This window comes from Bos indicus, chromosome 19, assembly GCF_029378745.1.
Source record: "Bos indicus isolate NIAB-ARS_2022 breed Sahiwal x Tharparkar chromosome 19, NIAB-ARS_B.indTharparkar_mat_pri_1.0, whole genome shotgun sequence".
Lineage (NCBI taxonomy): Eukaryota > Metazoa > Chordata > Mammalia > Artiodactyla > Bovidae > Bos > Bos indicus.
In genome coordinates, this window is record NC_091778.1 from 29,288,096 (window position 1) to 29,302,482 (window position 14,387).

At 37.8% G+C, this 14,387-nt stretch overlaps 1 protein-coding gene across 6 annotated transcripts in view; it reads left to right on the forward strand.

Moving 5' to 3' along the window:
- Positions 1–14,387, forward strand: part of NDEL1 (nudE neurodevelopment protein 1 like 1) — a 51,025-nt gene that overhangs the window by 20,364 nt on the left and 16,274 nt on the right. For all 6 annotated transcript variants that reach the window (XM_019981075.2, XM_070773082.1, XM_070773083.1 and 3 more), the window contains exons 2-6: positions 2,390–2,487; positions 3,602–3,755; positions 4,664–4,812; positions 6,728–6,864; positions 10,005–10,178. In XM_019981075.2, the coding sequence (XP_019836634.2) occupies positions 2,402–2,487; positions 3,602–3,755; positions 4,664–4,812; positions 6,728–6,864; positions 10,005–10,178 (700 nt within the window). In that variant the 5' untranslated portion in view covers positions 2,390–2,401. The remainder of the gene's footprint in view (positions 1–2,389; positions 2,488–3,601; positions 3,756–4,663; positions 4,813–6,727; positions 6,865–10,004; positions 10,179–14,387) is intronic.

A 14,387-nucleotide genomic window follows, 5' to 3' on the forward strand; every position in this document is an offset into this window, starting at 1 on the left:
TACTGGCTTTTCTCATTTGTTTGGTGGTTCTTGGTTGTCCATATATATTTAAGAATTTAGAGCTGGGGAACTTCCCTGTTGGTCCAGTGGCTAATACTCTGCACTCTGCATTCCCAGTGCAGGGGGCCCAGGAATGTCCATCCCTGGGTTGGGAACCGGCTCTCACATGCTGCAACTAAGATTGAAGATCCTGCAGGCTGCAATTAAGACCCAAACGAAGATTAAAAAAAAAAAAAAAGAATTAAGGGCTAGACACTGATTATTTTAGGTAGCTAGTGTGCAGGGTATCTCTAAGGCTCTCCCCAGTAAGCTCCATCAGCTCCCTATTCTGTGATGTGGAGCTTATATGGAGGCTTTATAAGTGGCTGTGAATGCGGCTTGGCATGCCTCAGACTGATAATTTTGTCTAGCTGAGAATGGTAGGTTTTTATAATCCTGGTATAATACATGGTGGTGTGTTGTGAGGTAGGAATAAACTACCCTCACATTTCTGAAATAGAAATTTCAATATTAATAAAGGAAAGCAGTACTTTGGGAGCAAAGAGGGAATAATTTAAAAAGATTGTAAGTCAGATTCAGATATCAAATTTCTACTGTGTTTCATGTTTCTGGTAATGCAGAAGGGATTTATAAGTAAAACACAGGTCCTGCCTTCACAGAAACTCTTTGCGACCCCATGGACTGCAGCACGCCAGGCTTCCTTGTCGTTCACCGTCTCCCGGAGTTTGCGCGAACTCATGTCCATTGAATCGGTGATGCCGTCCAACCATCTCATTGTCTGTTGCCTCTTTCTCCTGCCCTCAAGACCTTTCCCAGCATCAGGGTCTTTTATTTGTTAATTGGGATATTGACCAACATGCCAAAAGTAGTAATGGACAATGTGGTCAGGAAAGACTTAACTAAAATCAGTTTGAAAAAATTGCTGCTGCTGCTAAGTCACTTCAGTCGTGTCCGACTCTGTGCGACCCCATAGATGGCAGCCCACCAGGCTCCCCTATCCCTGGGATTCTCCAGGCAAGAACACTGGAGTGGGTTGCCATTTCCTAGGCTGCAAAGGCATTACACTGAATGTATATAGTTATATTTTAATTTTATTCAATTAAAAGCCATTCTTTTCTTTTGTATACCTCCTCAAGTTGAAGTTGTATATGTACTCTTGTCTGTGTCTTTTCTAAACATTGATGAGTAGTGGGTTGTGCTGGATGAATTCTACATTCTCTACAACTCCCAAGTTGTATTAATTTACTTTTAAAGCTGGCCTTGAATTCTCACTACCCATTTTGGATTAGGTTGAATCAATTTTGGTTTAATTTAATAAATATTGAGTATCAGCTATAGTACAGGCAGTGTGCTGGAGTTGAAATCAGTAAGAATAATACCAGCCTAACAGGGGACACAGAGTTGTAAGCAAGTGTATTACTATGTGTTAAGTGTATTCATGTAATCTTATGCATAGAGGTATCCAAGATGCTGGGAGATTTTGGTGCTGTATTGGTGAGGACAGGAAATGCTTTCTGGAAAAGATGACAGCTGGCTTTTAAAGGATAAATAGCTTTCCAAATGCACAAGGAAGGAGAGCCATTCCAAGTAGGAAAAATATCTAGACCGAAGCAGAATGGTGCATTAGGACAGTTTTGAACAGTATTGCTGGAATATAAAGTAGAGGAAGTAAGACTGAATCACTTCGGCGTTAATCTGGGACAAGCCCAGCGTCTGTGGTATTCTATTGGGCCTGACAATCAATTGGGAATTTTAGGTAGTCAGTCCAAATGCAAGGTTAATAACTAAACAAATACTTTTTCACCCACTCTGAATGCGTTGGAAGAAGAACCGAGATGAAACAATATTGAAATTTGAGGATTAGTGGACTTTAATGGAGGAAGCTTGGGACTTTTAGAAATGTAGTGATTTAAATTATTGGGAATGTGCTTGATCTTCTGGCAAGGTCACCTGGCATAAAATGTTTCAAGCAGGTGTTTGAAGCAGTTGTATCAATACAACAGAGAAGGATATGCAGGTAATAGCAGCTCTGATAATAAACTTGTTTTCTGTCACCTGATTCCCAGAAGATCAGTTAGCAGTAAACCAGCTGCAGGCAGATCTGTGGGGCCAACCCCAAAACCTAGTGCTGTCACCAAAAGTGCTTCACCTGGCTTCTGTGACCTTGTTCATCTCCTCTCCTGAGCCTGTCCATGATGTTGGTGGTCCCTGCAAGTGGGGCAGCCAAGTGATTTATGTGACTGAGTTTATTGTAGTAGAGTGTTAACCCCTCAGAGTCTTTCATGTTTGACTCCCTCCAGAATGCTGCGGATTGAGTGTTGTCCCAGGCTTTATCCTTTTACTAAGATTCCTATGTTCTCAATTTATTTTCCTCTTTAACATTTCTCAGGCTTTCTTGATCATGGATGGTGAAGATATACCAGATTTTTCAAGTTTAAAGGAGGAAACTGCTTATTGGAAGGAACTTTCCTTGAAGTATAAACAAAGGTAATGCCAGAAAGCATCCTAGAAATAGAAGAGGGCTTTGGAATACATAATCTCTAACTTTTTGCTCTTTTTTCTTTTGTTTGTTTTAACAAAGCTAAATTTAGAGTTTCCAGTATAGGATTGGGATTCTAGAAATAGTCATAACAAAATAACATTGCTTGTATTTAAGATAAAGTGCCATAAAAGCTTACATTACTTGAATTATTAAAATAGTAAGAAGACAGTGTCATTTATGATTTCTTCTGGTAGCTTACCTCCTTTTAGAAAGCTTATTATTGCTCTTGGCTATCTTTGGCTTGCTGGGTGTGCACTGATTCTGTCTCATCTTTTTGGTCTTTTGGAGATTCTAATAAGCTCTCTGGGACTCCATAGGGCAGACTCTCTTTGGGCAGGTGTTATCAGTGTCTGGAGCCAACAAAGCTTTGAGGGAGGGACAAGAGCTTCGGGGTATACGGAGTATTTTAGAAAATCTCAATTATTTCAGTTACTTGAGAGAACTTTTAGGTAGCCTTTTAAGTAGTAAAACTGAAATTTCTTTTTAAAATGAAATCTTTTTAAAGTATATATATATCTTCCTACTTTGGTTAGCAGTTTACTAAGACTTATTAAACCTTTTATTGCTATTTCATTATTGCTGAAGCCAGTTATTGTATCATGCTAGTTATATGGAAGGTGTGTCTATGGCAAGACTTGATAGTCCTTTTTTTGTGTCATAGATACCTTCTCAGGCTGGGAAAATCCACGGAACCCTTCTCAGAATAACATTTTTAATGCATAAAATTAAATAGAATTACAGAGGAAACCAATTATATTGGAAAAAACACATCTAAATGTTAAAACTGATTTGTGGATAGTCATATGTGCTTCTTTGTTGATATGTTAAATAAGAAAGGGGTGAGTGTATAAAACGTGAATCCTTCTACGGCTTATAACTTACTTCATTAAACCCTGAATATATAGAGTAAGAGATGCAAAATAGATTGCCTTTATTGTTTAGTATATTTTATGGTAGCATAACACTCAGGTGAAAATTTTTGAATTATATATAATCATCTTCAGAATGATCCTTACGGTTTCTGCTATAACTGATCTCTCCCACTTTGTTTCTGATTAGCTTCCAGGAAGCTCGGGATGAGCTAGTTGAATTCCAGGAAGGAAGCAGAGAATTAGAGGCAGAGTTGGAGGCACAATTAGTACAGGCTGAACAGAGAAATAGAGACTTGCAAGCTGATAACCAAAGACTGAAGTATGAAGTAGAAGCATTGAAGGTAATTGTGGCAGTATAAGCTGGTGTCTCTTTGGCTGGGTTTTGTTAAAGTGAGAAATACATTCTTACAGGTAGAGCTTAAGAGCAGCAGGCAACATAAAAATGTAAAAAGGCCTAAAGTGAATTTTTGACATAAACTGTTTTCATGGAACCAAGGGAGAGGTGTTTTAGAATTCAGAAATTCACTTCAAAACTCTGTAGCTGTCAATTTTTTTAGCTATAATGTTCCTAGCTCTATAATATTATGTTGTAGTTCTATAATTTTCAAAAGCTGCCTGGAAAAAAAAGGCTGCCTGATTATTTGTTATGATAGAGTGCCTCATTCTGTAGTACTTTAAAATTATCTTTGTATGACACATACTTTTATTTCATTATGGTTTATGGTCACTTTAGTTTTGGAGTTTAATTTTTAAAAATTCCCTTCTAACAAGAAATTTTCAGGAGTAGAAAGGTTAACCTCTCTTGCTGTTGTTCATCACATGCCTAAGCCAAATGTTTGGGGTGTTCCTGTGTCTGGGCAGGGGTAGGTTTAGAGAAGGTGAGGTTGGGCAGGCAAGGTGTAAGAAATTTGAACTCTGTCACTCACCTGCTTTGTGTTTACTCTGGGCTGCATTCAGCCTGAGAACCCAGAGGTTTTTAAGGCAACAATTTTACTATTTTACCTCTTTTCAGAGAGATCATTTTTAGATTTCTTTAAGAGAAGTGATTGACTAATATTATATGAATTAAAGCACTGGAAATGAATGTGTCATTTTAACATTTTAAAAAGGAGAAAAGAGTACTATCAGATTGTGGGTGAATTTTTTTGGATCCTTCCACAGCCTGCCTCTTATTTGGGTTACTTCCTTTATTAAAGAAAACTATATGCTAATGATGCGTTCTTTCCTTCCTATATACCCACTCCTTCAGGAGAAGCTAGAACATCAATATGCACAGAGCTACAAGCAGGTCTCAGTATTAGAAGATGATTTAAGTCAGACTCGGGCCATTAAGGAGCAGTTACATAAGTATGTAAGAGAGCTGGAACAGGCCAATGATGACCTGGAGCGAGCAAAAAGGTAAGTGAATGATGTGCATATTGTTAGAATAACCAAAGTTGGCAATCTGTGATTAAAAAGTCGTTTTAGATTTAACCAGTTACCTAAATCTTAGTCCCAGAACAATTCCTTTTGGTATTTCAAGTCACCTGTAAGTCCTCACATTGAAACTTGCCCCAGATCTTTATCTCCCTAGATAATGCCCTTCCAGGCTTTTCTTTCCCTTTTTCCTTCTTTCATGTACCATTGTGGATCCTGTTGGTTTTTCTTTAAAAGGTCTCATTCATTCCTCCGTCTTCCCTCTGTGTTCTCAATACTGCGACACTTTTTGAAGGTCCTCATGTTGTATACCTGAATCCTGCAGTTACTTCCTAACTGATCTGTCTTGAAGTTTTCACTCCTTTTCTCTTCTGTTTTAATACTTACCACTGAATTTTCTTGAAATAATGCTTCTATTATGATTTTGCTGAACAGCCTATAGGAACTTGCCATTACTTTGCCAAGATTTCATATATCTATCATTATTTCTTAACCATCCCAAATGTAATTTGTATTACTTTACAGTCATTGCCTGAGATTTCTTTCCTTAATATTTGAGTAACTCTGAAATGCTTGGCATGATGCTAGAGTTGAGGATACAAAGATAAGCTTGCCATTGCCCTTGGGTATGATAGATATGGACAGTCCATGTGATAGCACTGGTATTAGTACAAAGAATGTACAAGCTGCTCCAGGGAATAGAGAAGGGAGCCGCTCAACTACCCTTAGTAACTGGGGAAGCTGGGTCTGCAAGGAGTAGATGTTAACTGATGAAGAGAGAGATTCGAAGGCAGAGAGGCAGGAAGAGGGCATGAGGTGTTAATATTTTACTTCAGCTGAAGTGCTTAAAGACAGTTTGGCTGAACAAGATAAGACTGGAAGGTGTTTGGGGCCAGGTTGCAGAGAACCTTGTGCTTGGCTATGTTTGAAAGTCATTCTGTAAGCAAAGGGGCACTCATAGTTTTTTAAACAAAGGAGTGTTATCAGGTTGTGATTTGAAAGATTTGAGAAATTAGAAGTAGGGAGGAGAAGATGTGAAGACCATTTTGAAGTAACCTAGATGATGTTTTGGTTTGTTAGTAGCTCAGTTGTGTCTGACTCTGCGACCCCATGGACTATTGCCCACCAGGCTCCTCTGTCCATGGAATTCTCCAGGCAAGAATACCGGAGTGGGTAGCCGTTCCCTTCTCCAGGGATCTTCCCAACCCAGGGAACGAACCTGGGTCTTCTGCATTACAGGCAAATTCTTTATTGTCTGAGCCATCAGGAATGGGTGAAGAATTAAGCCTGGGGCAAAAGATTGGAGCTGAGAGACAGTTGACAGGACTTGGGAAAATTGGACATGGCATTGAGAGTTCTAACTTGAGGTTAGGAAATTTTAATTCTGTAGCAGATAGCACATAGTGGATAGAGGGCACATAGTAGGTACCTGTCAGTGTTTGCTGAATAAATGAGAAATGCAGGAAGAAGAAAAGGGTTGATAGGGAGAAAGTATGTGGATGGGGACCTGAGACTGTGTTTTAAACAAATTCTTAGTACATTTTTACACATTCTTATATACTCTGAAACCACTGAACAGTTTTCTTCCTGAAAATGTGTAAACTTCATTGAAACATGTTTAAAATCCAGTGGGGAGATATAACTTGTATAATAAGTAGCCTGTCTTTAAGAAACTTGAAGGAATTTAGATAGGAATATAAAAGAAAAGAATAGATTGAATGGCCAAATGATAATAGAGACAGTAAATGCACCAGAGATCAGAAGGGGTGAGATCATTTTCTTTCAGCTGGGCCAGGCTTTCTAGGTCAGGAAATAGCATGAGATAAACTGTTTCCTTTTGTAGTAGCTAGTTGCACATTATTTGTTTAATTCTTAGACTCTAATTTTTTTTTTTTAGGGCAACAATAGTTTCACTGGAAGACTTTGAACAAAGGCTAAATCAAGCCATTGAACGAAATGCATTTTTAGAAAGTGAACTTGATGAAAAGGAATCTTTGTTGGTCTCTGTGCAGAGGTTAAAGGATGAAGCAAGAGGTAAAATTTATAACTTAAAAAATATTTATTACTTACTGTCCCTAAGCCAGAGTGCTAAGCTTGCTTCAGGATCAACTTTTTAAAGCTGTTCATTTGTATGCTTTGGTCAGACACTGTGCCACATACTTTTAGTCTGTTAACTTAATAGCTGTATCATCAACTCTAGGAGGTAGGTATTATTATACCCATTTTATAGGTTAGAAAACCAAGGCACAGTAACTTTGGGTTTTGTCCAAGGTCTTCTAGCTTGTCAGTTGGGATTCAGACCTGGTCTGTTTCCCAAAGTCTTAATCATCATCACTGTGCAGATACTGCTTGGTTTATTTGGATTTTTTCCTTTTTCTTGTACCTAAATAATTTTGTGTTAGGCACGTAATAGCATTATATATGTATGCATATTGCAGTATCAGTTCAGCTCAGTCGTATCCACCTCCTCGCAGCGCCATGGATTGCAGCACTCCAGGCGTCCCTGTCCATCACCAACTCCTGTAGCTTACTCAAACTCATGTCCATTGAGTCGGTGATGCCATCTAACCTTCTCATCCTCTGTCGTCCCCTTCTCCTGCCTTCAGTCTTTCCCAGCATCAGGGTCTTTTCCAGTGAGTCAGTTCTTTGCATCAGGTGGCCAAAGTATTGGAGCTAACATTCCAGTGAATATTCAGGACTGATTTCCTTTAGGATGGACTGGTTGAATCTCCTTGCTGTCCATAGGACTCTCAAGAGTCTTCTCTAACACCACAGTTCAAAAGCATCAATTCTTTGGTGTATATTGCAGTATACATGTGTATAATACATAGAGTGAATATATACTTTTCTTTAAAAATTTTCCTTCCCTCCCTCTTTTTTTCTTTTATGCATTATAAAGAAGAAACTGAAAGTCACTGTTAATCTCTTTATCTTGAGAGAATTCACCAAGAGTTTGGTGTCTTTCCAGTCTTCCTATAGCTATACATAAGCATACCTGTTTGTTTTTTTCCTTTATATAATTGAACCATGTTTTTTTTTTTTTTTTTTTTACTCCTTAATAGGTCCTTTGTTATTGGAAGTTACATTTTTGCTATACATAGTGCTGTAAATAGAGTCCTTGTACATAATATTTGGGGGTATCTTTGATTTTCTTAGACTAGATTCTTAGAAATAGCAAAGAATATAAGTGTCTTTAATGGTTGTAACAGATGCTCCTAAATTACTTTTTAGATAAATTGGTACCTTTACTTTGGTAGTGATTGAGAGTCCTCTCAGTCGTCCTCACACTTTACTAGTATTGTGAATAATAAAAATAAATTTAAAAATTATTTAAAAATCTGTTTGAAAATTGATATTATATTGTTTTTATTTATTTATTTATTATTTTTTTTTTAGCATTAGACTTGTCCAAATATTTCCCACATGATTACTGGCTGGGAAAATGGAATGAAATTAAAAAAAATTTTTGGTTGTGTGGTCTTAGTTCCCCAGCCAGGGATTGAACCCCAGCCCTTGATGGTGAAAGTGAGGAATCCTAACAACTGGACTACCAGGGAATTCCCAATATCACACTGTTTGGTTTGTTTTTTTAAAGTTTTTAAAATTTTACTTATTGTTTTAAACTTTTTATTTTGGACTGAGGTTTAGCTAAATAACAATGTGATAGTTTCAGATGAACAGCAAAGGGACTCAGCCATACAATACATATATCCGTTTTCCCCCAAACCCGCCTCCCATCCAGGCTGCCACATAACACTGAGCGAAGTTCCATGTACTCTACAGTAGGTTATTGTTGATTATCCTTTTTAAATATAGCAGTGTGTACATGTCCATCTCAAACTTCTTGTCTAATATCACCTTGCTTTTAATTTGTAGTTTTTTGGTTGGTACTTGTGAAAACTTTTTATCTGTTTATTGGGTCTTTTAAAAATTCTTTTTTCAGGAATTCTCTGGCAGTCCAGTGGTTAGGACTCAGGTCTCACTGCTAGGGGCCTAGGTTTAATCCCAGGTCAGGGAACTAAGATCCCACAAACTGTGCAGCCAACAAAAACTTTTTTAATGACTTCCTTTTTTTGGGGGGGGGGGAGCTTTATTCATTTGAAGAACTTCTCATAATTTATATAATGTATAAAATAATAACTTTATTCTAAAATTTACAATTATGGTTAAAAGTAACATAAAATTTATCATCTTAATGATTTTTAAGGGTACAAGTCAGTAATGTTAACTATATTCACATTGTTTTGTAGAGCTCTAGAGTTTTTTCGTCTTGTAGTATTGAAACTCTTTGCCTATTGGACAACAAATCCCCATTTCTCCCTTCCCGAGCCCTGACAACCGCAGTTCTACTTTCTGTTGTTATGTGTGACTACAGTAGTCCCCCCTTATCTGTGGTTTTGCTTTCCACGGTTTCAGTAACCCATGGTCAGCTGCAGTCTGCAAATATTAAGTGGAAAATTCCAGAAATAAGCGATTCCTAACTTTTAAATTGTGCACCATTCTGAGTAACAGGGTGATGTTTTTTGCTGTCTCGTTCAGTGCATTATCCGCTGGGGGTCTTGGAACATACCCTCCTCAGATAAGGGAGAACTGCTACATTTTAGATGCCTTATATATGTGGAATCATACAGTTAGCAAGTATTCTTGATATTGGTCAGTTGCATTACAGGAAAAGAGAACATTAATTTTGGGTTAAAAATTCAATATTTGAAAACCAGAAAGCAGTTTGCAACTATTTTGACTACTTCCTTTCTAAAACAAAATATTTCATAGGAAAATGAGTAAAAGAATGTCAACCCATTAAAAATGACAAAATTGCTCTTCATTGATCTTGTAATAATCCCCAAACTACATCATCATTTCAAAATAAATGCAAATAAGTTGGTAAAGAATATTTATATTTGTGTTGTATCTGTTCACTGTGAGTTCTGCTTCAGACTCTGCCTTATTTTTGCATAAAGGCAGAATAATTGTTATAGAATTTTAAAATTCTAAATGACCATTTAGACAATAGGGTTGTCATTTTTATTCCCTTGGAAGTAAAAATTATTAAATATGAAAATCATTTTTGAGAAGTAATTTAGGAAGAATGTCTTGATGGCATCTCAGATGTAACTTTCCTTGATGTATTTGCTCCCTCTAGTGAATATTGCTACCTTTGCAACATTTTACAGATTTAAGGCAAGAACTAGCTGTTCGGGAAAGACAACAGGAAGTAACTAGAAAATCAGCTCCTAGTTCTCCAACGCTGGACTGCGAAAAGATGGATTCTGCTGTCCAAGCATCACTTTCTTTGCCAGCTACCCCTGTTGGCAAAGGAACAGAGAACAATTTTCCTTCACCGAAAGGTTTGTAATGTCTTTTCTTTCTGAACCTATGGCTGATTATCAACTAAGAGGCTTTGCTGATGAAGCAGGGGTTGCTAAGGTTTAAGCAGTCTTTTTAGTTTAAAGGTTGGTTTAGTGTAGCTCTTTGTGAAACAGAAGGAATTGTTCTCCTAGACCACTCACTCATACATAGGAACCAGTGAAGTGAGAGCTACATTTGAGATAAGAACAGCTTAATAAATTGAAATTTTATTTATTTATTTTTAAATTTTATTATTATTATTTTTTAAAATTTTATTTTATTTTTAAACTTTACAATATTGTATTAGTTTTGCCAAATATTGAAATGAATCCGCCACAGGTATACCTGTATTCCCCATCCTGAACCCTCCTCCCTCCTCCCTCCCCATACCCTCCCTCTGGGTCGTCCCAGTGCACCAGCCCCAAGCATCCAGTATCGTGCATCGAACCTGGACTGGCGACTCATTTCATACATGATATTATACATGTTTCAATGCCATTCTCCCAAATCTCCCCACCCTCTCCCTCTCCCACAGAAAATTGAAATTTTAAAAAGTTGAAGATCTTAAGGAAATTTGTTTTGATTATAGCAGTAACACGTGTTCATGTAGAAAAATATAAAAATATAAACAAGAGAAAAAGAAAATAAAATTATCTGCAATCTTAGTGCTTAAAGTCAACTATTATTAACACTGAATTTTTTTCTATTGTGTGTACTTTTTTGTGTTCATGCCACTTTGTTACAAGTTTGGGGATCATATTTAAATGCAGTTTTATTTCTGGCCCCTGCCACTGAACATATCATGGGAGACTAGAAGCCTTTATACATGAAAAGTGCAGAGACTCATTGAGTTACCATTCAGGCTCATCTAAGTTGGCTTGGATGGGCATGTCCATTCTATGACATGCCTCAGTAGCTGCCATATTCACAGGTGAGATACTATTCATAGGTGAATAGTGTATAAAAATATTCCTTTTGCCATCAGTCAAGGTGTTTTTTAAAATCCAGATAAAGCAAAAAAAAGGATTAAGTAGCCACTAGATAGAATGTTAAGAATGGAACCCTGAAACTCTTGAGATTTATTTAGTTTTTGCAGCTTGCAGATCATATTTCAGCTACTTCCACTACACTGTACTTTCTTCTTACCCTGTTTTAAAATACAGGATTTTATCTTTCAGAATGATATGAAGTAATTTCAGTTAGTACAGTTAGCCCTCCGTATCTCCATATTTGTGCTACCCAATACAGTAGCCACTCAAGTGTGACTATTTAAATTTTTATTAATTTAAATGAATTAAAATTTTAAACTTGAGTTTCTAATTGTGTTGGCCATACTTCAAGTGCTCAGAAGCCCTTGAATAGATAATTCACCCTTTTTTTGTCTTTTTATGAGGGTGAGGTGAGGTAAGGTATGTAAAAGTTCTGTGTAATTTTGTTGCTGATTGCAGCAGAATGTGTGGAGTTTGCTGCTGAGAATACAGAGTAGGCAGTATATAGATTACAGCAGGCATCAGAAGCTGTCACTTTTCAGAATGGCTGCTTGTATATTTGAGGACCTTAGAATTAGTGGCATATGAGAATTAGCATTTAAGATCTTTTTTTTTTTAATGTTACTAATTAGAATTATGCAGATAAGTTCTGAAAATTCTTCAGCTAAGCACTAATTGGAATTATCTGGAGCCTCAAGGGGGTGTCACTAGGACACAGAGCTTGCTGTGGCACAGAAGGAAGATATTTCAAGCCTAAGGCAAGAATATTTGTCCAGAGAGACACATTTTTAGATTGGAACTGATGGCATAAACTTTCGCTGGCCTAAAAGCTGCTGTTCCATCGGAAGGAAGTTGGCACACAGACAGTGAGAAGCCGAAGGTTAGAGAAATCAGTGGCAGGATTGAAGAGCTGATCTCTATGAAGTGGTCTGGCTGTAATTGCATTTCATTGATAAAATGCCTGTTTCCAAAAAACATTTAAAACAACTTTCCATAAAAGTACAGATTTAATAATACTGAAAATGTAAAATTCGAGTAGAATAGGAACAAGATCCAGAAATCCCTGCCAAGGAAAGTATAGCACTTTGTATCACATTTGGTACCTGTTAAGTGCCATGTATTACTCAGGATGCAGGGAGGAGGGTGGTTAGACAAAGTTGTGACCTTTGGGACTTCCGTGGCGGTCCAGTGACTGAGACTCTGTGCTTCCACTGCAGAAGTACAGGTTTAATCTCTGGTTGGGGAAGTTTCATGTACTGCATAGTGTGGCCAAAAATAAATAAATGTCACATTGGGAGATATATGTAAGAGAAAGGATGTATATCTGTACCCAGCAAGGTTACAAGCGCTCTTGCAGGCTGATGAAAGAAAATACAACCCAGTAGGAAAAAGTGCAGAAGATAAAACAGATGACTTCCAAAAAAAGAGATTTAAATGACTCTTGGATTAAGGAGACAAAAGTTAAAGTGACTAACAAGTTGGACGCAAAAAAAAAAAAGATCTCTGATATTATTGCGAGCACTACCATACGGACCATTATATCTACTACTGCGGGCAGGAATCCTTCAGAAGAAATGGAGTGGCCATCATGGTCAACAAAAGAGTCCGAAATGCAGTACTTGGATGTAATCTCAAAAACGACAGAATGATCTCTGTTCGTTTCCAAGGCAAACCATTCAGTATCACAGTAATCCAAGTCTATGCCCCAACCAGTAATGCTGAAGAAGCTGAAGTTGAATGGTTCTATGAAGACCTACAAGACCTTTTAGAACTAACACCCAAAAAAGATGTCCTTTTCATTATAGGGGACTGAAATGCAAAAGTAGGAATTCAAGAAACACCTGGAGTAACAGGCAGATTTGGCCTTGGAATACGGAATGAAGCAGGGCAAAGACTAATAGAGTTTTGCCAAGAAAATGCACTGGTCATAGCAAACACCCTCTTCCAACAACACAAGAGAAGACTCTACACATGGACATCACCAGATGGACAACACCGAAATCAGATTGATTATATTCTTTGCAGCCAAAGATGGAGAAGCTCTATACAGTCAGCAAAAACAAGACCAGGAACTGACTGTGGCTCAGACCATGAACTCCTTATTGCCAAATTCAGACTTGAATTGAAGAAAGTAGGGAAAACCACTAGACCATTCAGATATGACCTAAACCAAATCCCTTATGATTATACAGTGGAGGTGAGAAATAGATTTAAGGGCCTAGATCTGATAGATAGAGTGCCTGATGAACTATGGAATGAGGTTCGTGACATTGTACAGGAGACAGGGATCAAGACCATCCCCATGGAAAAGAAATGCAAAAAAGCAAAATGGCTGTCTGGGGAGGCCTTACAAATAGCTGTGAAAAGAAGAGAAGCGAAAAGCAAAGGAGAAAAGGAAGGATATAAACATCTGAATACAGAGTTCCAAAGAATAGCAAGGAGAGATAAGAAAGCCTTCTTCAGCGATCAGTGCAAAGAAATAGAGGAAAACAACAGAATGGGAAAGACTAGAGATCTCTTCAAGAAAATCAGAGATACCAAAGGAACATTTCATGCAAAGATGGGCTCGATAAAGGACAGAAATGGTATGGACCTAACAGAAGCAGAAGATAGTAAGAAGAGATGGCAAGAATACACAGAAGAACTGTACAAAAAAGATCTTCATGACCCAGATAATCACGATGGTGTGATCACTGACCTAGAGCCAGACATCCTGGAATGTGAAGTCAAGTGGGCCTTATAAAGCATCACTATGAACAAAGCTAGTGGAGGTGATGGAATTCCAGTTGAGCTATTCCAAATCCTGAAAGATGATGCTGTGAAAGTGCTGCACTCAATATGCCAGCAAATTTGGAAAACTCGGCAGTGGCCACAGGACTGGAAAAGGTCAGTTTTCATTCCAGTCCCAAAGAAAGGCAATGCCAAAGAATGCTCAAACTACCGCACAGTTGCACTCATCTCACACGCTAGTCAAGTAATGCTCAAAATTCTCCAAGCCAGGCTTCAGCAATACGTGAACCGTGAATTTCCTGATGTTCAAGCTGGTTTTAGAAAAGGCAGAGGAACCAGAGATCAAATTGCCAACATCTGCTGGATCATGGAAAAAGCAAGAGAGTTCCAGAAAAACATCTATTTATGCTTTATTGACTATGCCAAAGCCTTTGACTGTGTGGATCACAATAAACTGTGGAAAATTCTGAAAGAGATGGGAATACCAGA